Here is a 27,198-nt window from a genome sequence, read left to right on the forward strand (position 1 = left end):
CACAGCGGCTCCCTGCTTTCTCCATCACCCCGCAGGATGTCACAAGTGATCCCATTAAAAGATGCTGTTCTCAAGAATCCTGGCTGGGTCTGACTTTGAGAAAAAGACAAAAGTTTCCTGTGTTGCCATTGCTGTTTTGCAGTTGTGTTTTTTCACTCGTGCTCTCTTCTTGTTTGTATTAAAAAGGACCCTTGTATTATTAATATAGTTCACCCCTCCACAGTCACTATAAAACAGACTCCATATTTTCACACCACTCATGATCTTCAAGGTTATAGATAAATTTTGTCCTATGTGATTGATTTTGGGGCACCGAGTCCCGCCCCAGATTGTCTAGGGTGAGAGTAGAGGCAAAAAACTCACTAGTGCTGAGACCACCTTCGTGGTTCTTGATGTATCTTTTATAGTTTTTCCTCAAGCACTGCCAGGTGGTTGTATATAAGATGAATGCAAAAGACTTCAGGGCTATAGCAATACTAACATACAGGTATCTATAGACCACGTTGTCATACAGCGCGCAGGCTCCTTGCTCGCCACAGAACGTGCTCCAAAACAGACACGTGGAGTCAATTCCAGCCCCAAAGATCAGTGGAGGTGGGATAAAACCTGTCAAAACAAGAGAGACAAATCATGCTTTTATGATCCTTATGATAAAGAGAGAAGATGTGATTGCAGTGAATGGAAAGAGAGGATACTTTATCAAGTTTAAAAGTCCTAGATGCAGCCTGTGATTCTGATTTTTTAAGTTCTAAATCAACTTAAACAAAGTCTGTGGATGAGCTTTTACCTCGGACTCAATGTCTACGGAAGAGATTCCTGCTGATATCAACATGCAGGAAGGATTTTACTCAAGTTTAAGTGGCTTTTATTAAGCTTCTCATTTGCCTAATGAGACTGAGTGGAGGGGTAAATGAAAGAGGAGGAGGAGAGCCTTGCAGCTTGCTCTCTGTTTAGACATTGGTAATTCTGTGCTCCGGGTTGTTCACCTGAAGGATGCCATAGGACTCCAGTTCAGAGCCTGAAATCAGCTGGGGCACTGAGGTCTAATTTTGGACCTTTCCCGGGCACAGAATAAGGTTTTCTTCAGGTCTAAGGAAAATAAACAATGGCCTCTAACAGATGCCAAAGATTAAATCTGAAAAGAAGGGAAAATTTCAGTGCACCATTACATATCACAGCAGGATTCTCCCACAGCCACTGCAGCTAACTACTGATGAGTGTTTCTCAATCATAGTTTGCAGCAGAGCTGCAATCTTAAAACAAAGTAATCACTCCAATCTCATTTAACTAATAAAAGCAATGTTTTCCTTCTCTACTTGTCCCCATTCTACAGGGATATTGTAGAGGCCCCCTGTTTCACATTACCCTGACAGTGGTTAGGACATCCACGTTCCAGCTTTGCACTCCCCAGCCAGCACACGTGCACCGAGTGTGTGGCACTCAGAAGAAAATGTGGATGTTCTACACATGTAAACCACTTCTCTTCCTTCGGCTATATTTATGGGGGGACGCTGGAAGCAGATAAACCCTGGGAAAAAACCCTACCGATAAAATCATTGCTGTAGGTTAAGACAGCAAGCAAAGGAGAGCATCGTATCTACTGAAACCGAGCAGCAGGTAGGCACAACACACCCTCAACAGTATCACTCCATTCGCTGACGCTGTGATGCCTGAGACTCTATAAATAAATGTGTAGACAAAAACCACAAGGACTGCAGTTTCTAGACAGAGACGTGTTTAATCTTGGATCCAGTTTCATCATTAACCTGGATTTCCAGGCTTAAAAAAGATACCTTCCTTCAGCCTGTCAGGAACAAAATAGTGACATTCATGACATATATCCTAAGACTACAAATAAATTGGTTGTCTTCGCTGTTTCCTGCGGTAACCGAGATCTCTTTATTTCACTTTGTAGGTGACTAGAGCTCTGCAGATTTTGTTTGATCTTCCTTATATGTTAATAAATGCAGGAGTTAAGAAAGGCTATATGGGCTTTTGGTACTCATTTTAACCAGTCATTAATAGCACAAATGTAGTGAATAAAAACAGATGATACAAAAGCAAGACCAATCTTTTTGTTAGAAATGCTAGTTCCAGTCATCACAAAAAACTGGTTATGTTTTGGAAAAAATGTCAGCGCCAGCTCCCTGTTTGTCATTTCCATGACTGGAAATTCCACACGGGGCTGGTTCTGCTTCTAAGTTAAAAGATGCTTTTTTTAAAAACCTGTGGACAACCACACACTCAACCTGGAATTTAAATATTCATCTGGGCTCCTGCCCTGGCGCTGGATGCCACCTGAGGGGGTAACATCCAGACGTGGCAGTGACCGAGGAGGCAGGAGCTGCACGCTTTCTGGACTAAGAGAAAACTGCATTTGGATCATCATTTTGAGGTGTGAGCCCTCCTTGTTACCATGCTGAGAGATGTTGATAAAAAGCTTTGGAGATGCATAGGCTGAGCTTCAGAGAGAGCTATCATCCCCATCTGCTGGCTTCAGCTGGCTTTCCAGATTTTCATGATAATTTGGCCTGGAAATTACTCCGCATTAGACTTGAGGAAGGACCTGTTTCATTGAACTCCAAAGCTACACCTGTGTGAATGCAGGCATGGATGTGGAAACCTCAAAGAGAAATATATGAAAAACTTCTAGGAACTAATGAGTGTTTCAGGTTGTTTTTACCAGAGGAGAGGACAAGAGACTCACAAGAACAACTCAGTGCCTAGACCCTCTGAGGCTAGGGAGTTGAGGGGCTGCACTGCAGACTGGAAAGTCCTCCTGAGAGAGCAACGCTGTGTTTTTGTCACGTTGGAAGAAGAGAGGCAAACAACATGGACTCATAGGAAAAACAAAGGAAGTGCCCCAGTAAGCGGAGGCTTTGCTAGCATGCATGGTGAACACTATCCAGAAAGGATGCATTCAGGATCCTACAAGTCCAAAACTCTTTGCCATTCCAGACATTTTCATTCCAAACCTTTGGCTCCAACAGCATTGCTTTACACTCTTCTCTGAGAAACTGCAGTAACACTTTTATATGAAGACACTGTTATGCTGCCCTCTCATAGCAGAATTCCTATGGAACAGGATAATACATCCAGGAGGATACCGTGAGAATTCAGTCGTGTTTCATGTTATTACAGTGAATATTAAAGAGATTCAATCATGTTTTACCTCTTACTGCAAAGGGTTGCAAAAGTTTCTGCTATATATATGTATTTCACTGTAGAAACTGTAGGGCTGTGTAAAAAAGCTGCTTCTGTCTTACTGAAATCTATTAGCTACGATTGCACCTCTGGGTCTCATACTTCCTATATTTAATACTCTCCTTTGGTTCAAGAAGCAGCTATTATCACTCTCTTCTTAAGTCAAAGCTTAAAGGTGAACTGAAAAGCTTTTAAAATAAATCAGTAAAGCTATTCTCAAACCTCAGGTTGTTAAGGGCAAAATTTGGATACCCTTGCTCATATAGAAAAGTATCCTTCTCTTCATTTTCTATGGGTTCAAGCTACATTGCTGATATGCTTCAGGATGTATTGTCTTATTTCATGGGAATTCCTTAGTGACAGAGCAACATATAAAGATTTGAGTTTAAATTCTTACTATGGCTTCTTACTGGAAGGAAAAAAAATTCTATTCAACTTAAGCATACATGTCTGAGCCTGGGTTTAGAGGAATTCAAGATGCTGCTATCTCAGGAGGTTTCTCTCTTCTGAAAGGAAAAAAGAAAAGGGAGAAAATCTCCCCCTTAAGTACTTTTTCCTTTGGAACCAACAGCCCACAGCCATCCTCCTCACACACTTGCCTGCTGACGCTGCATTCAGCCAGTGAGAGCTGAAGACAGGCCAAAACCCAATAGCAGCCCCAACAGCTAAAGAAAATGCCATCTTTGCAAGGCTTGAAGCAGAGATGACTCAAATCAACCCAGAAGCTTCCCTTTGAGTTCTCTGAGCTCTGGATAAGATCACTTGATGGAGCTTTCTGTATGACTGCAGCTACTTCATCAAAAGCAATGAAAATCCAACTGGTTTGTTTTATCGTAAACCAGTCTGGGACCACCATTTCCCTTTCAGCTAATGGGGAATAAGGTATTACAAAAAATAAGTAAATAAATGAGGTCACTTATTCACAGTAATTCAAGATACTGTGGGATTTTTGGTCCCTTACTTCCCTACTTTTTGGTCTTGCTGTAGCCTAGGAGATGGCATTTTACTCTCCAGCTCATTCCTTTGAGACCTGGAGGGGTCATGGAGGGAAGGTACTGCCTGTGCCCTGCTAAAAAAAAGTAAATTCCACCCCCACAACACGCAGAAATCCCATGCATGAGAGGGACCCACACAATGATGGACCAGGGAGGATTTTGCCCTGAATCATTGAGATTAATGAGCTGAAAAACAGGAGCTTTAAAGTAAGAGCCATCTCTTCAAAAGAGGAAAAAACCCTCCACCCAGAAACAAGAAGCAGGTGAGTAACAGCCTAGTGCGTTCTTTTTTAATTCATACATGAGAAGCACATACTGGTCCAGAGGAACAGCCATATGCGTTTTAATGGAATATTAACTCACAGGAGGACACAAGGACCCAGCCTGTCTTATTTCACTGTTTCCCTTTCCGAGACACCCGAAGGAAAGGACAAACACAGCATGTAACACAGGTCCCGGCCCCCAAAGGAGGATGAAAATACAGATCCCTCTACTTCAGCAATATGCAATTCAGCAGTAATTCTGCAAGCTGATGACATATTAATAACAGCTGCAGAAGAGTAACTGGTTGCGTGGGACCATGGCAGAAATGGTCATTTCTCATGCAACACTGCATTTTCTTCCATTAGCACAATTCAAATGGCAGGAAAAATGCCGTCAGGAGCCTTGATGCGATACCCTTCATAGAGAGGGCTCAGACCCTGTTGTGTCAGGCCCACTCATGACAACCACAGCACTGCATGGAGTAGAAATCAACTTTTGCGTGTTAAAAATACAGTTTTCCACGAGGGAGGAAAGGATGGGAGAGAAGGACATGAAATTTTTGTACCTACCTAGCAAACGGAGAAGCAGGAAAAGCACCCCCAAAGCGTAAGACTTGAGTTCGGGGCTCACGGTCCTGTAGGGAGGAGGGGGAGAGAGCGAGCGAAATCAGTTCTTGTTGTTCTGCTTTGATTAACACACCCTGTGGCCATTCTGTGCTGTCAGCCAGGATGCCACCACCACCTCTTCAAAAAGTCATTAATGGGGTTTTTCTTCTCCCTTTGCCTGAACTGCCTACAGCCCCAAAAGTAATTGCATCGGTGACAGGTTCAGGAATTTAGCTAAGTCATTAATAACAACAGCTAATCTTGTCATTGGATGGGGAAAAATGAAATTCCCATCCCAGTAAATCATCATTTACAAGCTCCCCATCATGCTTTCAAGGCTCCAGATGTTGAGAATTGGAGGGAGAGAGAACATTTTGTTCTGAAACTTCCCAGACTACTGGGAACAAGAGAGGGAAGGGAGGATGATGGACCAAAAGGCTCAGTCAGCCTGTTAAATCAAGCCTGCCAGTGAGGAAGTGCTCAAGACGACCAGTTTTCATGGGTGTGAGTTTAGCATGCAAATTTTTTTTATGCTGGGAAGACAGCGGTTGCACTGCCTTTTGCTATGAACACAAGCCACTCTATTGCATTAGTGTTATCCTTCAAAGGTGCTTTAAAAAATAATTCATGGCTTTCTAATTCGCTTAGCTCAAGGATGCTACTGGCTAAAGTCATCCTCTTGGGGCAGGCTCAGCAAAGCCTTTGGGATTTCAGAAATCATTAATTTGGCCTTAAGTCTTATAATAGCATTTTATTTCCCACAGTATATAAAGGCTGGGAAAGCAGGACAGTGATCCCCATATGAACAGATTCATCACACAGGGGAACTTTAAAGGCCTCGGCTGCCTCTTCCATTAGCTCCTTCCAGAGGTCTGCATGCAGCACTGCTAGTGGCATCCATGGTGGCAGTGGTGGTTCTCTGTATAAATACACTGGAGGGGCATCAGACAATACCGATAAAACAGCCAGAAACAGCAATAGGTTTTAAGTTAAGAGAAGACCATTGTGATCACCTGCCCTCACCTCACACATTACACAGGCCACGTAACACCATACCATGACTCCTGCATGAAGCCTGTAACCTCTGGATGAATTTCAGCAGAGTTTTCAGGCAGATGCCCAGGCTCAATATAAAGCCTTTATGCCAGCAAATACCTACCCTTGGAAAATGTTCCAGTGGTTAATGGCTTGGCTCAAATAGAATTCTACAGTTGGGTGGGAAGTGAAGGAAACAGGAGTATTAAAGTTTATTTTATGGAAAAAAATGGATTATCATGTGAAATATTCACAGTGGGTTTTTAATCAGTGGTGGTGTCCTTCCATCCACTTTTTTGTATTTAAGACCAAAGTCAATGCCCATACTTTAGGGCAAAATAAAAGTTGCCACCTAGAGACATCTCCTTTTCTCACTGACCACAGCAGTGAACAAATGACTTGCCTTCACAAGAGATCTAACTTGTAGACACTGAAGTTCATTTTTAAATTAACCATAGGAGATGCCGATGCCACTTGTCACTGCCATGGACACCAAGGACACACTCATACACCAAAACTTTTAGCAATCCAAGACGGCAGTTGTAAGAGAGTATGAGTTGGTACACGGTGAACAGCTCTTCCCCGTACATTTTAGTAGCTATCAGCGATTCTGAGGGGAGCGTAGTTACTAATTTGGATGTGTGAATTGTTTATTTCCTACAGCTATGAGCTGAATGTTTTTAATATTCCCTTTGCTTTTCTTATTGCCTTGAATTCTTTTTCCTGGCTAGCGACTGGCTTATCTCATTTGAAGTCGACACCAAGACGTCTCCATTGAGGATCCTACAGGTGCTGGCAGCTCCCTTGAACAAAGAACTCTTCAAACTTCAAATTACTTTTGCCACACTATTTATCATGAGAAATTTGATTTCCCTTTAGCTACCGTAGATGCAAAGAGAGAAACGAACTAGTAGGTGGAATATCTCATTTTGTATCCTGCAGGGAGACATGCCCTCACAGAGCTATTCTGTCCAAGATCCACTCAACACTGTGTTTCTAATACAGACCTTATTGATTGAATTTTATTGGAATTTTCCAGGCAGCAGAATGGATCTGCTATTTATGCCTCTGGTTATTATTCTCAGTAAGTGACAGCCCGGACAGATAAGTAATTCTGGATAAACCTGGGCTTAGATATATACGTATATCATAAGGTGAAGTGTTCCGTGTGTCTGGAAATAACACAAGGTCAGTTATTTGAATAAGCTACTTTTGCCCACCTATTCATATTGGCTCAACTCAGAGATGTCCTTCAGACTTTCCAGCTCCTTCTGTTCTTGGACTTGGTCCAGGGTGAGAGAAGTTAAACTCTAGCCAGGGGGGTATGGACCAAAACTAGCTTTTGCTGCAGCCTTTCATTTTTCCGTGGTTTCTAAGATCTCCAGGCCATCTCTAAAGGTATCTTATTAAGGCATGATGTGTTGAGAACATGGGGCTGCAATTCTGCCCCTTTCTTGACGCAGTTGTAACGACCTTACTGCCTGGACTGGAAGCTGCACATCCGTATTTCCCTTCCCATGCAAATCCCAGCCTGCCGCCTTTCTTTGCAGCATCCCTGCAGGGATCTTCTCTGTTTGCAAGCCCAGTCCCTCCTCACTTCCCATTTTACCAAAGCTGTACTCAAGCAATTCCTGTATTCTCTCTAGCAGGCCAGTACTGTAGGCACTGAACTCAGTGAGGCCATGCCACGGACAAACCGGGTGCTACCAAGCGAAACAGTGACTTAGAGAGAAAATTGTTTAATTAACACTTGAAACAACGGGGCTGAAATCCAGGCAGGACTGCTCAGGCTTTTGCATCCCCAACTCCTGCCTGCACGTAAAGGCAGTATGAGAAATCCTGTGCCCACAGCTCCTCATTTGCTGAGGAGGTTCAAAATCTTTTGCAAATATGGGCAGCTCTTTCAAGGTGTCTCCACCAGGGAGTGCTTAGTTAGAGGAGGATTTTCTGATGCACTGAACCTCCGCTTAAGCCAAAGTAATTGATATGGGGACATGCAGCCAAAAAGGCAGAGGCCAGGAGCTGTGCAGGACTCTCAGCGGTACCCATCGGTCCCCCCAGCCCTGCTCCCAGCCCAAGAGCAGCCCCCAGAGAGCTCATCGCGTCTTCCCGGCAGCGGTCCTACCTGATGAGTATGATGACTGATGGCGTCTGCGCCATGGCCCCGATCATGCTGCAAACGCACATCACGCAGAGGAATGTCAAGAAGGCCTCTTCACAGCCGGGACTGGGGCATTTGCCGGGAACAACGGTGGCATTTTCGGCAGGGACTGAGGTGAGGCACGAACATCCACTGAGGTTCTGTGGAGGAGCACAGGGGTTCAGGGGAAGAGAAAGCTGAGGTCCCCACCACCCACCCTCTGTAACGAGGGCTTGCCAACAACAACTCTGAATGCTCTAATGGTCAGTTAAGTAACTCCTAAGTGCTTATTTGAGGGGGTTTGGGAAATGGCTTCAGAAGCACATCAGCTCTGACGCATGCTACCAGCAAGGGAAAGCCGTCCCTTGGCTTGTTTCTTTTCTTTCGCTCCTCTCAAGTCTGTCCCATAAATGTCACTGCGACAAAATTATTACCAAGTTATACCCCTTTGGAGGAGAATAAAGAAACGATCTGTGTCCCTGTGACAAGGAAGATCCCCAAATTATGGTTCTAATTACTTTCTTATTTACCTCCATCCTCTTGGCTGTTGCAATTAAACTGAAGTACATTAAAAGCAGGTAAATCTGCAGCCCTGTTGTTGACTGCGAGTTCGGTGCCTGCTTCCAGCACCCTGAATCCTGGGAAGGAGCCACCCATGATGGGTGCTGCAGCTCACCAAGAGCTGAACTACCACAGCTTGGCAGCACAGACACTGCTGGACTCAAGTGCACTACAGGGCTAGTAAATGACATCTGGTTCAGAGGGATTTGTGTTGAGCTAAAAGCTAAAGTCAGGCGAGATAAACTTTATCAATATGTGATCAGAAGGAGGGCGAAACGACTGCATTTTTCTTTGATCTCTCCAGCAAGTGCAGGATGTGAAAAGAAGCTTTGTCTGCCAGTCAGATTTAGGGACTTTTTTTTCTTATTTTCCAGCTCACCCTCCTGAATTTGTGAGTGGGGGATGTCAGTGCAATTAAGGCACACAATACTACCAAGAAATCCCTTAATGAATACAGAACGAAACAATCATAAATGATTCATGGCTTGTCTTTATCAGCCCGCTGGGTTTGCAGGTCACATGTTTGTAAGAGGAGTAATGCCGTAAAATAAAACATATTGAAAACCAGCTATATCTCCTCCCCTTACCCTCTACCACGTTCAAGCAGAAATTCCTTTGCTTTTCCGCTGGGGTCCCCTTAGGACCATACAAAAGCACACTTTCTGGTTCACTGCCTCCAAAGATAAGGATCCGCAGGGATACTACTCCAGCCTTTCTGACACCAATCTCTTTCTTCTGCATAGGAGTCAAATGATTTTCTTCCAAATAAGTGCACAGAGGGCAAGAGAGACCGCAGTGCAGAACTTCAGGAGAGCTGGAGTAGACATGCAGGTGCCTTTCTGGCTGGCAAGCAATAATTAATATAACAAATTCCTGTGCTGTGAGTTAGAAGCTGCCACCCGAAGCCTTTGAGATGGTGACAATTAGCACCACTGCAGTGGCGTTTGCAGAGACCACAGGAATTTGTAGTTCCTGGCTCTTACTGCAGTGCACTGCTAACAACCAGCCTGGACACAGCCCTGTGGATTAAAACCCATCTAAATCCAGGAAAGTACACACCTGCATTGAAATACCCTGGGACAAAACTCCCATCACAGCAAACATGCAGAACTGGCTGCTTATCTCCCACGGGCTCCTATCAATGGAGAGAAAGCACCTGTTTCTGGCAATGGTGGGGCAGATTCTCCTCCCATTGGTGTGATTTTATACCTGGTGAACAAACCATGAGGCAGGACCCCACCTCCACTGCCTGAAACTTTGCCCCTCAAACTGCTTTTTTGACCATTTTGCACCAAGGTGCTAGCCCAAAGTAGTTGCAAGTAGTTTGTACCAACTACACATGCTTGCTTAGTGCTGCATCTCAGCCTTACCTAGGAGATCTTTGATCTTTTATTACTGACACGCTATACAACTCACAGACATCAAACAAGGAAACATCAAATATGGAGTTTCACCTCTGTCCTGTGGAAAGTCAACTTTTTGCTACCTGTGCCAAATTGCTATAGATTCCCTTGTCTGCAACCCCACTGCATTCAACCACACATTATCACAGCCTTCCACTGCTCACCAGCTTGCACACCTAGATCTTCTGTGTGCATGTGAAGCTGCACAGATGCAGAATATGCACCTTTAACAGCACCCTGAGTTTGGAGTAATTATCTATACAAATTACCCATGTTTTTAATTACTCATTTTTTTAAACCCTGGCTCTGACAGGGAAGGGACAGGCTGGTACTTCAGTGCAAAGCTGTGAGATGCCAGCACGGTAATGCCAGGCTGGAATTCATGTGTCTCCAAGCCAAAAGGGGATACTGAGAGAAGCAATGGCATCAAAACAAACAAGATGCATGGTCAAAGGCTTCGTATGCAAGGGTCACTCCCAGGAACAGCTTGAAAAAGAAATTCCTGAGGGTGCCAGATCTCTGCCTGTCAGCACGATACTCCTATGGCTTTTTGGATAGGTGCGCCTCTGCAACCAGCTCAGTAAGAGAGAAGAAATGAAAAAGAAAGAACTGAGCTACTCATTGCTTTTAGAAATTGTTCACAGAGGAAAAGTGGAGAGAGGCAGTCAGAAACGTCCAATGCAGTAAAGTTAAATAAAGCATTCAGAGAATTTTATGTCCCAGTAAAAAGCAACCCTTGGCTCATCACAAGCATATAACATTCACAAGACCCTCTAGACAGGTCATTACCTGGATTATGGGTTTAAAACCTGGTTTGGCAATTTGGCTTTGTCTCAGGGCCATTGCATGGCCAAGCTGGTCCATAATTCCTGATAATGCCCTTTCCAGAGGATGCTATTGCTTCACTAATTTGTGTTCAAAACGTTACTGCAAAAAACCCCACAAAACAAAGCAATGAAAAGAACCCCAAGATGATGATGAAAAGGCAAAATAAGAAAGAATGAGTAAAAGAGAGGGTGAGGGAGAGCGACTTTTTTGCTCAGAGGTTTGCTCTTGGCAGAGCATGAGGTCAGGCAGCTGCAGACTGAAGGGGCAGAGCTGAATTTTCATTACTGTGCTCTTTCCAGAGGAGCCAGAGCTTTGCCCTGAACCACACAGCGAGGAGGTCACTCCGGCACTCCAACCACAGACCACACCAGCTGTATTCTTCCTAAGGGCTCGGTGAACTGGCGAGACACTATTCTGTGTGCCCTGTACAAGCTGTCTTCATTGTTAAAATGACGTTGCCGCCCCAGGTGTTGACTTGTCTCTTGTTGGGAGGAGGAAGAGGGCAGGAGGCAACACCTTTGCATGTGCCACACATCCATGGAGTCCCTTGTGGGGTTGCTGAAAGCACCTTGAAACTGTGATATTTCAAAGGGATGCCTATGCCTCCGAGGCTGGAATGGGAATTGAGGAGAGAAGGGGTTTAAGCAGGACGAGCTCCCAGGTTATCTGGGCCATGCGGCTGCACTTGCTAGCAGCAAGCCTGCACCTCTGCTCGCCACCATGTGTAGGCGGTTTGTCTCTTTAGGGCAGGAAGGGAGGTTGATATCTCCCCAAAAAGGAAGGATGAAGCTGTGGAGGGATAACTGTATGTGGTGAGCACTGATGTCCCTGCAGCCATGAACTGTCACTGCGACCAGGCTGACCTCCCATGGGCTCCACACAGGCGGTGTGGCAGCGGTCACCATGTCTGGCACGGCCCTGGGCAGGGAGCAAGGACTGCATGAACCCCACCAGTTCCCCCCCACAGGAGCAGCAGGCACTCATTTTCAGTGTAACCCAGAAGACACTAGCATTTCAGCAGCCAAAAAAAAAGAAAAGCAGGCTTTTAAGATATTGTTAAAAATTCCCCACATCTTCTTTACATGGAGATGGTTTGGTCTTTAAGAGTTTTCTAAAGAAAATAAACTCTTAGATATGGAGAACTGAAAAATGCAGAATGTCTTTGGATGGAGTCTCTGCTCCCTTGACAACTGCTCTTGCTGCTGCCTCAGAGCAAAGCAGAGGAAGAGAGAGAAGCGAGAGGAGTGAAAGGAAAGCTTAAACAAGGGTGAATAAAACCAGGATCTGGTCATATGTGTCTAGGAACCAGATTCAGGAAAAGAACAAGAGGAAAAAGAATAAAAGGATTGGGCAGGGTGAACACAGGCAGGTGGAGAAGCAGGAAGATGGGGGGCTGCAGGAGAAAAGAGAAGGTGGTCCCACAGCCCAGGCTAGCGAGCTCTTGCGGAGGATCTGAGTTCTGCCGGTGGACAACCGTGCAGATCTCCTCTCGTGTTCCTTTGCTTCCGTGCTGAGGAGAAAGACCCGGAGTATGATGATGGGAAATCCCATCCTGCTCTATGGGTGACCCTGACACACTGCTGTCAGAGTTAGCGGGCATTTATGCAACAAAGTGAAAAACAACAGTGGCTCAGGCCCATCTGAGGTATGAGGTTAGCTTTTGGGGGTGTAACCACTGCTGGCTTTAAATGAGCTACTCTACAAGATAGACACCAACCTCACGCATTCGCGCTCACAGAATCTTTCCTACAGGCAGGAGGTCCTGAGGAAAGCCCACTCACCGTGCTGCTGCAGCCAGCAAAGCAGGCAGATAAGTATGTGACCCCGTCTGCCCCACAGACTGGAGTGAAGGAATCAGTTTGGCATTCACAGTTGTTATTGCAGGGGGAATATGGGTCCAGAGATGAGGTTGGAGTGGAGCTGTAAGAGAAACAGAAAGAAATTATATGAGCCACGAGTGTAATGATATCAGCCAGCTTTTCCAACCAGTGCCATGCAAAGATTGCTTTGAACGGGGTTAGTTAAGGCAAACAAATTACAAAAAGCAGTGAGCAGGCTAGCTGGGTCCCAGCTTTAAGAAATCCAGGCTACAGCCTCTCCGTGGGGACAGAAATGCCATGGCCACTATCCCTCTGCAACAGGGAATCTAAGGCGAGGCTTGGGCTGTCTTGTTACCCCAAAAAGAAGCCCCGAGGAAACCCACAGATATGCTGCGGAGATTGCTCTGCATTTTTCTAGAACAGTGACTGTGAGGAGCTGAGAGCCTGAAGTCATCTCCTACAGAGTCGCCACTGTATACTGAGGAGCACCAGAAAAGAAAATACAGAATAACTCTCTCCAGGTCTTGTGAATGGTACAGGGCACCATGTGCCTCTCTTCTCCCATCAAAATGGGCCTCCAGCCACGCATACTCTCTCCTCACCATATCTGAACTTCCAGGCATCTAAAACCTGGTTCTACAAATTCCCCTCAGGCACTTAGATAAATGTACAAAGCAGGGCATGTCCCTCGCTGACAGGAGAAACCAGACGGTGCAGTGGACCCAATGCTCTGTAGGTGGCCATGGGTGTAGAATCAGGTCTGGCACCTTTTGATTCAGTTTGAACAATTTTAGTAAAACTCCATTGTCAGCTACAGGTATTCAGTTCTCACAGCAATGAGTGGCATGAAAACCTCCCAAAATAAGAGCCCTATACAACATTGCCTTCTGTATGTTTGCTCTATATGGTTGTCTAAGGGCCAGCATTGCCTGAAGGCTGCCCGTCAAGGACAACAACATGGCATTTATGTTGGTAAGGCTGCGTGAGACCCTGAAACTCTCTGGGGACTCACTTGTTTCCATAGGGAACAGTAACCCCTGCCACAGGTCCTGTGTCGCATCCCAGGAACAGAAAAGACACGTAGCAAGCTGTGGACACCAGGTTCACCAGCATGGCCATCCTGATGGCTCCCAGAGCAGACAGGCTGAGCTTCTTCACCAAGAGGCCACCCAGGAATATGCCCAGACATGCGCATGGGATTGCTGTCATCCCTGCAAGAGGAAAAATCAGTTAGCAAGAAGTGCGAGTGAGGCTCAGTGAACCACACTATTGCAGCTTTTTACTTTACAGCAGAGAAATCTGTGTGCTAGCATGGGGAAACCTTGCAATGACCAACTGCTGGAGTAGCACCAAGCTGGGGTTGCCCAAAAAGAGAGGCATGGATGCAAACAGGTATGCCGCCTTGCACAGAGGAACGGGGATCTTCTTCCCGTTCTCATCTGTAGTGGAGGGAGATGCCAAAATTGATGAGATTGGCCCACCCTAACCTAAGCAGCAGCATCTCTAATGCTTCCTGCAACAGTTGGCAGACAAATAAAGTCAAGAATTTTCTGAGGTGTCTAGAGGCTTTGGATGAGCCCTGCTTGGTATAGTTCACAGCAGTCTGATCTTCAGAGATTAGGCAATAGTCGCATTTGAAATTATGAAGCCTCCCTTAAAGAATCATCTTAAACTGTGAGATGCAAAATCACTGCCAGAAGTGACTCACTTTCCAGGCACAGAAAGGCATTATCACACTAAGCTTGTCTGGGTTCACTTCTATCCTTTTGCTGCCAGTTATACTCCAGACCGTACCTACCTGGGCTAAGCTTAGAAGTGCATCCAAATCCTGGCATTTCTGGATTGCCACAAATGCCACCTGCGAAATCTGGCAGCAACTTTGTTTAAATTAGACAAGTTGTTGTGAGGACCGTGGAAGTATCAAAGTCTCCTTTCCTGTCTCTGGTAGGTCAGAGACAGGACATGCTCTGGCCCACAAGGTGATTCCCTCTTTGCTGACCACCCAGCTGTACACACATGCTGACTGGCCAGGCATCCCCCATCAGACAGTGTAGTGGTTTTCCTTCTCCCAGTGGGTCAACAGTGAAGTTGCTTTCCTTTGCCAAACCTTTAATTTTCAGGAAAGATGGAAGACCCTAACATCTTCGAGACCTCTGCCCTTCTGTCAAAACCTATTAAAACTCAACAGTGAGTTCCTGTGTTGCTGGGGGATGCAAGATTGACTGCAGGGGATTGTTTCTTTTGGAAAACCAGACCAAAACCAGAAGATGACAGTGAACTCAATGGGAAAATAAATAACTGTCAGGAAAGCAGCTTGCAAACTCCTTATTTTGATATTAAGATCCATCCATTTCATGATGTCCCAGTTTTTGACAGATCACTGCCAGCTGCCCATCTGGCAAGCTGTGGTTGCAGATCATCCAAGATCACCTCATAGATATCTTAATTGGGTGCTGCTGAGAGAATGGCTGTCATAAACAAATCGCTGGCCCTGCTTCGGAATGAGCAGCAGGAGAAAATAAATGAAGATCCTGCCTGCACGGCACTATCCTGACAGGGAACGAATGAACATTGAGAAATATATATATATATGGGAAACCACGGCAGCATAGCATGGTCAGGGAGAAGGGGCATTTGAAAGACAACCAAGCCGCACTAGCTCGGCTGTTTGAACTGCTCGTTGCAATCCTATCATTTCCAGTCCAAGGGGAAAGGAGGGAATAGCAGGAGAAACTGGGCTTCCTAACCCAAATGGAGATGGGCTGGAGAACTCTGGGATAGCTGAACCATCAGACAAGCAGTTCAACAGGCAGCCCTGTTGTTCGGTGAGCAACTGCAGTCTTGGGCAAACAAACAGCCCAGTTTAGTTGGGATTTCTGCTGTACTTCAGGGCCATCACAGACTTTCATATCCTGGCTGTATCACACCACTTCTCAGAAAATGGGCTTAGCTATAGGGGAAGTGACTGCGGCGGGCTGCAGTGGAGAGCGCACTCAAGGAGGAAGGGTGCTGGAGGTCTGCTCTGGGCTCCGCAGCCAAGGCACAGCTGGAGCCCAGCCCTCCCACTCACGGACACATTTCTAGACGTTGGGCAAGCCACTTTCTGAGCAGCCTAACTGGTGAGCATGGTTGCGGTTACCAGCCTTGCTGAATACTTCTAAATGCCTCTGGACTCTGGAGAGCTGGTGGCCCCTGTGGTTACTCACCCAGGAGCTGGTTGGCAGACGAGGTGGTGAGGTTGAACTGCTGCTCCAGGTACTTTCCCAGGAAGGCGGCGAAACCAGCCACCACTGCGATCTCCATGCAGGCTGCCAGGATGATACAGGTGAAGACGGGATTGGAGAGCAGGTGCTTAGTTACTTTGGGGATCACTAGAAGAGAGGAAAAGGGAGAGGTGTTTTTGTTGTAGGCTCTACTTGAAGTGCTGGAGGTGCCTTGCTGCTCTCCCACAGGAAAAACTCACTTAAAATCAGGAGTATTTTCTATTCGGCACAGACAAGCTGGTTGAAATGTGGCAACACCAGAACAAACTGAAACACCAGAACAGTGTCATCTGAAGATTCAGATACGAGGAGCATGCAAAAAGAAGTCACCTGTCATTATGTTTACATCTTACAGATGATTTTGAAATTCTGAAGGATCAGTGTTTTCCAATATTGCTTTTGTTTCCCCCATATGAAGGTCAATCAAAACCTAGTATTCTCTTTCTCCTCCTTTCCCTACCTGCCCTCCATGAACAACACTGAGCCAGCCGATCAGTGTCATGAGTACTGTACTCGGCACTGCACAAATTCTTGCAAGGTTTCAGACGCAAGCTAACACAGCTCACACTTGGCCTTTCCTTCTCCTGCCATCCAGATTTGCTTCATTTTCTTACTCCCACGTAACACCAGCTCGCTTGCTGAGGGACACCTTCTTGCAGCACATTTGGGTGCAAGCTGAAATTCTCCTGCCCAGCCCGGGGCCACAACCACCATGGGCATAAGAGACCTCATGCCTGTCCCAGGCATGTCAGCCTGTGTGTTCCCATAAACCACAGCTTCACCAGCCAAGCAACGCCTTCCATGCAGACCCTACCGGCCTTGGTGGCTGTAACGGTGAAAGAGGACACACTGAGCTATTCACTGTGTAAGATGCACAGACACTTGCTTTAGTTTCATGATCCCTTGCTCCTCCCTCCCGAATCATTAGCGTCCAGAGGCCCCTTCTCCAAGGCCGTCTCTATTTCAGATAAGCAAACACGAGTTACCTTACAAAGGGAAATCTGGCTAATGAATCAGATAGCACATTTTCTACTTCAGCGAACATTTTAATTATTGCCGAGATAACACAGCTTGAAGAGGAGAGCATCCCAGCACAGAAGAGAGCCTTGCTTTGTCTCAATACCTGATGACTAATTTCTCCCTGAATTAAATGTGAAAATCATTAAGTTTGAAAATTACCTCGCTGAAGTGTACTGAAGCCTCAATGGACCCCCATTTGCATTTTGAAAATCCATCCCCCACATGCCCTATGGTGTACCAGGGTCTGGCAGATGACAGATTTCTCTGATGTTGGCTTCTGTTTTCCCTTAGGGCTTTTTCTGGTGCAAAATCTAATTGCACTGGCCTCAGCAAGTAAATGCACAGCTCTTTGTCAAGGGTCTCCTTGGGTCCCCTTCGTTCTTTCTTTGGGGAGGGAAAAAAAAAGGGTTATAATTAGGTTTGATCCAACCTTTTTGGAAGGGGCCACACCACAGTTTCTGGCCTCTTTATATCACAAATGTTTTTTCATGCTGTATAAAATTCTTGCTTCCTGAGGATTTGCTGAACATAACGAAGGTGCAGGAGGCATAGTATTTTTTAGTAGAACGGGGGCGGGAGGGGAAGAGAAAAAAAATACTGCGAGGGAGGAATGGGGGTGAGGGGATTCAGATGTGGATAGAGCTCAGAAACCACCTGCTGCCTCCTTCAGTTCTTTGGTGCCCACCTACAGAATATCCTCTTCTTGCCAGGAATAGGAAGGAAAATGCAAAGGTGGACTTGGCAGCACTGAGCTTGGAAAGCCATATTTAAGGTATTAATGCCTGTTGTGCCTCTGGAGTTCAGTCTGTTTGAGATTAATGGATTCCTCGAGATGTAGCTTTGTGCCAATTCAAATGCAAAGACACAAAGGTCTATCTAACTTTATCCACCAAATAGTAACAATGGCAGCCTATCTTTTGGAGGAGGGAGTTAAAGATCATGGACGTTTATTTCTGAAGTTGGCAAGGCTGGTACCAAAGAATCATGCATTACCAAGGTCAAAATCCATCCTTCATACTTAGAATCATAGAATCATAGAATTGTCTAGGTTGGAAAAGACCTTTAAGATCATCCAGTCCAACCATTAACCTACACTACCAAGCCCACCTAAACCAATCAAGGGTAGACTAGACTAAACCATATCCCGAAGTGCCACATCTACCCGTTTTTTGAACACTTCCAGGGATGGTGACTCCACCACCTCTCTGGGCAGCCTGTTCCAATGCTTGACCACCCTTTCCATAAAGAAATTTTTCCTAATTTCCAGTCTAAACCTCCCCTGGCGCAGCTTGAGCCCATTTCCTCTCGTCCTATCGCTAGCTACTTGGGAGAAGAGACCAACACCCACCTCACTACAACCTCCTTTCAGGTAGTTGTAGGGAGCGATAAGGTCTCCCCTCAGCCTCCTCTTCTTCAGGCTAAACAACCCCAGTTCCCTCAGCCGCTCCTCATAAGACCTGTGCTCCAGACCCTTCACCAGCCTTGTTGCACTTCTCTGAACACGCTCCAGCACCTCAATGTCCTTCTTGTATTGAGGGGCCCAAAACTGGACACAGTATTCGAGGTGCGGCCTCACCAGCGCCAAGTACAGGGGGACAATCACCTCCCTGCTCCTGCTGGCCACACTATTCCTGATACAAGCCAGGATGCTGTTGGCCTTCTTGGCCACCTGGGCACACTGCTGGCTCATGTTCAGCCGGCGATCTACCAACACCCCCAGATCCTTTTCGGCCAGGCAGCTTTCCAGCCACTCCTCCCCAAGCCTGTAGCGTTGTATGGGGTTGGGGTTTGTTTTTTTTTTAAAAAAAATTTTTTTACACACCCCATCCAGCTCTCAGTTAACTGCTTTCTCACTCCAAATGCAGCAGGTCTGCAGTGCATAGAAATGTAATTATTTACGCACCACTCTATCATTGCCACTACTGTCTGTACTTCTAAAGCATCTTGATTACTCTACTGAGGAGCACCATGGAAATGCCTATATATACTTAAGGAAGGACAGCAAAAATTTTGCAGTTATTGCACCATCTCACACATGAGAAGTGGCCCTCGTGACTGCCTTGCCTGGCAGTGTTGGGCTACAAGTCCCATCACTGCATCATTGCTTCTCCTCCTCTCTGTCCGGGTGTGAGCTTTCAGGGACAGATCCTGTCCTCCACTGCGTGTTTGACCACCATCTACTGCAACAGGGCTCTGTACCAGCTGGAGGGTATAACACAAAACCCAGTACAAAGAGTGCAGAAGCAACACAGGCAATGCCTGGCAGCCTCCACCATGGCCTCAGCCAGGGCCAGCTCATTCCCTTTCATTTTCTAAGGGAAATGACAGGAGGCTCCCCATAGAAATTAATATCCTTTCATCTTGCTACTGCCACCTATTAAGATGAATCATTTGACACCTGCTGCTGCCTTATCTGTCTCAGTTCTTGGGGTGAAATACCTCTGGGAACAAGACTAAAAGTCAGCAGTGAAGTTTAAAAATCTCTCTATAGACTAGAGTGATGTGCTTTCAGCTGCCTGGCATATGGTGCTGGGTATGAAGGGGGAATGGAAAATGTCTGACGGGGGACAGTAAAGCCCTGGGGAACACAACAGCATGGTGCTTCTTCACTGGAACCAATCCCAGCAAAAGTCATGATAAACGTTACCCTGCACCTTGTTGGCCCAAAGGTTAGCTGAACACTTTGTAGCAGCACTTTGGAGCTATAAAACTGAGGTTGAAGCCCATTCACCAAATGGGAAAAGGGGAAGGTCTTTTAGATTCAAAAGAATCTCAAAAATCTACTTGGAGAACCCACGAGCTATATCAGACACGGCACAGAAAGACTCACCCTCCCACACTCAGAAGGACCAGCTCATTTAACATTCTTATCCCAGTGCACCCAATATGCTACAGAAACGACGGCAGAAAGGCAATTCTTATTGCCATGGCAAGATACACTGAGAAGAACAAGAAACCTCAGCCTCTTTTCACTGCTGAAGTACTTAAAACCCAACTCTTCAGACCATCCACATGCAGTGTTGGTCATAGGATCATCCACAGGTTGGAAGGGACCCAGGAGGATGTCCCAAAGCTCTCCAATACCCCTGCCATTCCCTTGACTTCCCACCTTTTAACACCCCAAGCAACATCTGTGCCAAGGCATCAAGCATCCTCCCTATCTCCTGCTGTGGGGCCAGCTGTGGGTAACAGGCCACGGGCTTGACAAGCAAACACACTTACGTACACCAAGTAGCTTTGATTTGTCACTAAACATCAGGGAGTATCGGGGATAATTGGCAACCTCATTACATGAGGTTTAACTACTCTCCAGAAACGACAAACTATAATCATCACGTTGGTGCTTGAAATGAATTGTTTGGAACATTACAATCATCAAGGCCCCTTTTTCCAGTTGGAGCACCCTACAGAGACATGTTTTCAATTTGCAGTAAAGATGAGGAACACAAAAAGCAAAGTAATAAATTAGAGGGAGGTTTACAGCCCAGTCCACCTAGGACAGTGTGGTGAGGGAAAGACGAAATGTAGCGTTGAGCCAAAATACTACTTTCTAGTAGCAACGTAGGCAGCAAGCCTCAGATCTGAATAGAAAACAAAGGGCAAAATCTCCACGTGGCTTGAGGAATAAGGGATGAAGAAAATAGTGCAGGCAGCAAGAAGAAAATACCTCCTGGAACGAGGCAGCTCTTATAAAAGAGAAGATGGAGTAAGGCAAGAGGAGCTGAAGATATCTCAGGTGAGTTTAATATGCTGAAGTCCACAGGGCTTTGGCAAAATTAGTATCACAATGGATACGAAGAAAAAGGATGACACCTATGTCAAAGAGGCTTCTTGACAGATACAAGCTTGAAGCAACAGTTAACGTTCTCATGCATGGAAAGCAGGTCCTTCTAGTCTATCATCTTGCCTCCAGCAATGACCTTTGCTCGATTTCAGAGGGGGACATAAACCTCCCTCACCTGCGTCATGGAGGTCATGGCAAGGCACAGTATCTTTTCGGAGACAGACACGCTCTGCCTGACCTCAGCTGCTGCTCAGCTTCTGCCCTGAAGCGTGCAGGATGAAGGTCTTTCTGAATTAATCAAAGCTTCTGATAACAAGGATGCTGGCTCTGAAACAGCCAAGAAGAACCTGCCAACAAAGCCTGCACCTTCATGAAATCCAAGCCAAAGGAAACTCGGAGACTGACGGGACCTGATGTGGGGCCTTTTATGATCACCTGCCATCCCCTTACCAAGATTAGGATTTCTCAGCAAGCCTTTCAGATTTTGGTAGGGAGCCAAGACCCAAATCCAAGAAGGCATTAAGGTCTTGGTACCCGTCTAGATCTGGGCCGAAGACTCACCGCTTTGGCCATGAATTAAGGTACAGATGGAGCCCTCTGCAAAAGGTTGTCACTGTCACTTGTTAGAGTCATGAGTTTAAAACCACTCATGTTAGCCATTAATCCTGCTCAATCCTATGAACTCCCACGGAGGATTACAGGGTCTCCACGGCCCAGGACCCACCTGGATAGCTGGGAGCTTCTGGCCCAGCACTACATGTCTGCTCCCAGAGAGAACTTTTGGGGAGAGAAATCCAGGATTCAGAGCAGCTCCCTCTCTAGGTATTCAGCAGATTGGTACACAGAGCAGGAAGGAACCGAACAGAAGACAAGACAGCTGTCAGCTGTACATCCCAGCTCTCCTACACTCTTGGAAATGAAGCTGGACAGAAACCAAAATGTTTCCAAAGCTAGGGAATTTGCAGTTTTGAAATTAATTTAATTCCACAGTGAGTTTTCTCTTAATTCCTTGTGAATGAGCTTCTCTCTCCAAACCTGAAGGATTCCATATCAATTTCAATCCTTTTAGGTTTTTAATCTCTCTCACTAGGCAGACAGGCAGAATGTAATGAATTTCTGGTTTAAAACATTGCAAAACAAAATGCATTTAGAGCAGAATGTTTCAGAGGTGTTAAAGATAAACCCAAGGAAGCATTTTGAAACCAAATTTCATCAGAACTGACCGCTCAATTCAGTAGAAGTGACACTTCTGTATGAAAAAAAAAAAAAAAAAAATTAACAAAATATTTCCAAGCACGTCCTGGAGCAGGTGGTGGGTTAGAGGCAGCATGTTAACACTGAGTGAGAGGGCAGATGCCGGACAGACACGAGCAGAGGGCACAGGTGCCCTGACAGAGCCGAGCATCGTCTCCAGCCCTGAATAGCAGAGAGGTCCCCAAGGCAGACCAGAGGTAGGAAAGCAAAGCTGTGCCCCCAGGACAGGAAGGACTGCCACAGCCCACGCCTGAAGTGCTTTCACAGACGATACGGAGAGTGCAGGGCTGGAACAACCCTGCCAGGCTGCCAGCCGAGAGCAAAGAGCAATGGCAGCATTTATCCATCCTCTCCCTGCTATTAATCCTTCACTTCCCTGTGCTCCCAAATGGATTTGTGTTGCTTAACTGAAATACTAATCAGGTAAAGCGATGCGGCATTCATATGCCAGTTTAGCAATGGTAAGCACCTCCCAGGACTGTCCCAAAGCTTTCTTGCCCAAGCCACTATGACCTGTGCAGAGCTGCTGTGGCAGCTGCGCGCCGCCTCTGCCGCCTTTGATTGCCTCTTTAGCTTGTGCTGTTCAGAGGCATGGTTTTCGTTTCAAGTTTGAAGCTCCCCGTAAGGATGCTTCTTTTCCTGGCATGAAAATGCCCCACAGGAAGAGATGCCGTGGCTTCCCAAAAGCTGGGCCCTCCCTCCTGTTGAGACCTTGATAAAGATGTAAAAGACTTCTCGACACTTTGAGCAGGTTGCTTTTATATTAGTCCTAGCTTTTCTGTGTGCTAAGGCTAGAGACAGGCAAGGAATCTCACCCAGCCCTGCATCTTGCTGTCTTTCGGCAGATCTTGTAGCGTCTCGAGCATCCTCCCACGTGCCAGCCATGCCATGTCGCTAGCTGACAGCCGTGACCCAGCTGGGAGCATGTCTCCCACTGACACCACCTTGCTTCCTCTCCTGCCATGTCCACTCACTTGCAACAGCCACTGCAAGGCTTGAAAAAAAATAACATAAAATAAAAAATAATCCTAACCCTTCAGTAGCCAAAAAGGAGCTTCAGTTCAGCCTCTAAGGATGCACTGTTGATACACAGTGTGGTCGCACAATCAGTCCAGAGAAACAACTCTTCCTCCCCACACTGTGCACAAGAGATGAACAACCCACACCTCCATGCAGACATGGACTTATGCCCGGCACACACCTGCCCAGGACTGAGCTGCAGAGACAACACTTACTAAAAAGAAGTCAAGCGTTACGGCCACACAAACCCCAATGAGCATTTCCACCCACAACCCCATATACAGGTACCTCTTCTGCCGTTCAGCTTCACAAATACATGCAAACCCCAAAACCCATGATAGGACAGAAGACATGACTATGCATGCACATATGTTTTATAACCTCTGTATATAATTACCAGTCCTTTTTATCCTAGGAAAAAGGCTAACAGTCTAACTTTCCCCAAAGGAAACTTTACACAATCAACAAACAGATTAAGGATACTAGGTCCTGCCACATAAGAATACATATATTTCAACTGCTGGCAAAATAATGTATATACACACTAAGATTCAACCCACCGCCTTAAACACTGCCCATCAGGAATGAGTGAGGCACGCTTGCCTTCCCTTGTGTCGTGTCTGAACAGCAAACACGACTCTTGACCACGTTCCAGCTGTGACAATAGTGGCAAGGGACTTGAAAGGAGATGTCAGCTACCAACACCGTGTCATCTATGACAGCTTCAAAGGCATAACTAAAAAGGTCATTCCCTGTCTTATTTGATGTGATGTAAATTATATCTCAAAGTCCATCTACAACAAGGCTTTTGGAATACCGACTGATTCGAAATGCAGTTACCTGCGATGAGAAGGCTAATGTGGGAGACTGTGGTGCCTCCTGATGCAATCAATACTTTTTAATTTCTCTACTTCAATGAGCAATAGATGCTCTAGCAAGCCCCCCATGGCCTCCCTGTGAGCAAGAAACTCAGCTTGCTCAGCACCATCCTCAGGCAGAACTGCTGCCCCTCCGTACAGCAGGGACACGCCATATTCTTTCACTTCTCCATATGAAAACCCACAAAAATTTCCAGTGCCCATTCAAAAAACTCAGTGGCCAGAAACAGATGCTCTGATGAGTCCATGACAAAAGCCACAGAATTATCCAGATAGATGTACCATGGGAAAAGCCCATTCCTCAAACCTGACAAAATCCTTACGACAAGGACGAAAGAATGAAGAAATTAATTTTACTGACAAATTTTCAAACAATGTATCCCTTTACCTTTCTTTTTAATTTTCTCATCAAGTCAAAATTTCACATCTTTGACCCTCCCTTAATGAACAACCAAATCAACTATTCAAGGCATTTTTATATTTAAGAAAACACTTTTTTCCCCAAAGTCTCTTTTTCCTTCCCACCTGCACCTCATTCAACTCCCAATTAAGGAGACTGCACAAGGAGTAAGTGGTTTTGTCCTCACTTATCAAAATGCATTAGGCAGTAATGAAACCCACTCTGCCACAGTGACAGCGAGTGGGAAGCAACCACCAGTGCTACAGAACCACCCTCTTACATGAAGGATTTTCCAGTGCAGCCCACAGAAAGGATATCTGCCCACACTCTCCTACAAAACGATGGATCCTTAGCTGACCTTAATTAGCGCCAGGTCCATTTCCATCACTGCAGGACATGACGTGGGGTTTTCTACTCTAATCTGCCACAAGCCGTGCTCTGCCCTGCCACTTTGCTGCTATTCTGGGCTGGTATCTATCTCTTCCCCATCCCAGCTTAAGAGCTGCGGTGGTGCCCAGCACTCATTGCTTTGTATCTGGGATTGTGCTAAGCTGCAGCTCAGATGCCAGGAGCTCCCAATTTCTTTTAACTGCCCTTGCTGGCTCGCTCTCCATTTTGGGAGGCAGAAGGGAGCAGGACAGTAGACTGGAGAGAAGTTCACAAATTGCTTTGGCAACTGTGTTCCCCTTCATTTTTTTATCAACTCTACAGGACTATTGTGCATTTCTGAAGCTTTGTAGTTTAAAAAAACCCTAAACCTTTCAAGTGGAACAAAGTCTCTCTTTAAAATGAGTACAATGCCAGAGATAATTTGAAGCTAGGGACTGAAATTTCAGGATACTGAGGTTTTTTGGTGATTTTTTTGGGGGGTAGAGATAGATAAGCCCAAATCAGAGACCAATTATAAATCCATCCAGCTGTTAACCTGTTGCCGACTCTCACAGAAAACGTGACAAGAGCCAGTGTCTCACCTCGCAGCTGCTGGAAGCAGGTCGTGCTGCTCTCCCCGTCCAGCGCATGCCGCAGGACCCCGTTGCTTGGCTTGGGTCTCTCGTAGTCCCTCTCAGGAAGCATGGCCTGCTCGCTCTCCCCAGCGTGCTCCGGCCGTGGGGGCAAGGACTGCGGGAACCCGAACATGGGCAGGGATGAGAAGAAGAGTAAGGCACCACACAGCAGAAAGCCTCCCCACCACGCACCGATCCACCGAGGGTCGTCCGGGGTTATGTCCAGCTTACCTGCAAGGGTACACACACACACACATCAGTGGCTTGGCCATGGGGAGAGCAAGATGACAGTGTTAATGATACTGTAGGCTGGAAGATGGTTGTTGGGGGCTTTGTTAGCTGGTAAGAAGCTCCCAGACATAAGGTGGGGACCCACAGTGCATCCCACAACCATATCGTGTGAGCCACCAGTGCATAATGACCTCCACATCCGACATCTTTAGGACAAGCAACCCATCACCTTGTCTATCTAGATGGTACATCCAGCTTCTGCAAACCCTGTAATCAGAGCTTCTCTCCAGTGTCTTTGGCTCTGCTAGCTCTACCAGTCAGTGTCCCCCGTGCTGGCACTGAGGTTTTGGATATCATTGTCCCAGTACGTCAAACATGCACACGCAGCTGACGTACCTACTGGCACGAGGACCTGCATGGAGAAGCAGCAGCAGAGACAAGGACATTGCATCTCCATCCTGGCTTACCATTTTTTCCCAGGAGGTCAATGCTCTCCCTGCTTTGAATTCACAGCCCTTTTCAGCAAAGGAGATGGGCATTTGGGCTTTATGGGCACCTGTGACTGTGTGGAGGGTGACACAGTCCTAAATATTGTTAAAGAAACCCACCCACTGCATCAAATAGGCTCAGAAAGGTAGAGAAATCATCAGAAAATGAAGAAAAGCAAAGTAAAAGGCAAGAGTATCCTGTAGGCCATCACTCAGTGGAGATAAAGAAGAAGGTGGCTCTGGAGTCAGTTTTGGGGAATAAAAATAAGCAGCAGGAGAGAAGAAACTGTGTTCCTAACAGCTGCCTCGCTGCCACAGCCACTCGGCAAGCTGGTGGAGGGTGCCCAGCACTGGAGCTGACTCCCAGGGGAGACCCGGGTCTGCATGGCTGGAATAACAAGCTCCTCCGTTCATGATGTCTGTCTGGTTACTGCCACTCTGAAAAATCTGTCTCAAGTGAGGCAATCAAGTTGTCTCTCAAACAGAGACGGAAGGAAACTCTTTTCTCCTTAGGGAAAATAACGCATGGCTCTCAAATATATATATATAAAGTTTGAAAAATAGTGTTTTGGAGGGATTGAATTCTGCTGCTGTTGTTTCCTCCTGCCTGAAGCGCATTTTCTTCAGGTTCTTGGGAACACAGCCACGTAAAGAGCCATGTAAACCAAGGTCATCTTCATATCCCCTTCCTAAAATAGGTCCTGTACGGAGGGCAGTGCAGCAGCGTGCCCTGGCATCCCACACCTCCTGCCCAAAAGGGGGAGCAGGACAGGGCTCAACCTTCTGGAGCCTGGTCTCCTCGTGCTGCCCCAAGCTGCAGGGCAGAGCCAGATGCAACGTCGGAACTCTTTCCCACACAAAAATAGATAGAGGCCATGTGTGCCCCAGCCTTCACATGACAGTGATGGACCGTGGCCAAAGCCAGCCGGACCTGCAGCTGGCAAGCGCTACACCCTCCCTATGACCTGCTGAGCCACAGCCCCTCTCCAGGCCTCTCAGTG

The 27,198-nt window shown here is 46.3% G+C and overlaps 1 protein-coding gene across 1 annotated transcript in view; it reads right to left on the bottom strand.

Annotated features, from left to right (window-relative positions):
* Window positions 1-226: 226 nt before the first annotated feature.
* The window catches only part of SLCO3A1 (solute carrier organic anion transporter family member 3A1), a 144,204-nt gene continuing 117,232 nt past the window's right edge, over window positions 227-27,198 (bottom strand). Inside the window, exons 4-10 of the mRNA XM_075714394.1 lie at window positions 25,446-25,709; window positions 16,062-16,226; window positions 13,868-14,066; window positions 12,817-12,955; window positions 8,229-8,404; window positions 5,033-5,097; window positions 227-606 (exon numbers count right to left, since the gene is read on the bottom strand). Of these exons, the coding sequence (XP_075570509.1) occupies window positions 227-606; window positions 5,033-5,097; window positions 8,229-8,404; window positions 12,817-12,955; window positions 13,868-14,066; window positions 16,062-16,226; window positions 25,446-25,709 (1,388 nt within the window). The remainder of the gene's footprint in view (window positions 607-5,032; window positions 5,098-8,228; window positions 8,405-12,816; window positions 12,956-13,867; window positions 14,067-16,061; window positions 16,227-25,445; window positions 25,710-27,198) is intronic.

Source organism: Pelecanus crispus, chromosome 7, assembly GCF_030463565.1.
Source record: "Pelecanus crispus isolate bPelCri1 chromosome 7, bPelCri1.pri, whole genome shotgun sequence".
Taxonomy (NCBI): domain Eukaryota; kingdom Metazoa; phylum Chordata; class Aves; order Pelecaniformes; family Pelecanidae; genus Pelecanus; species Pelecanus crispus.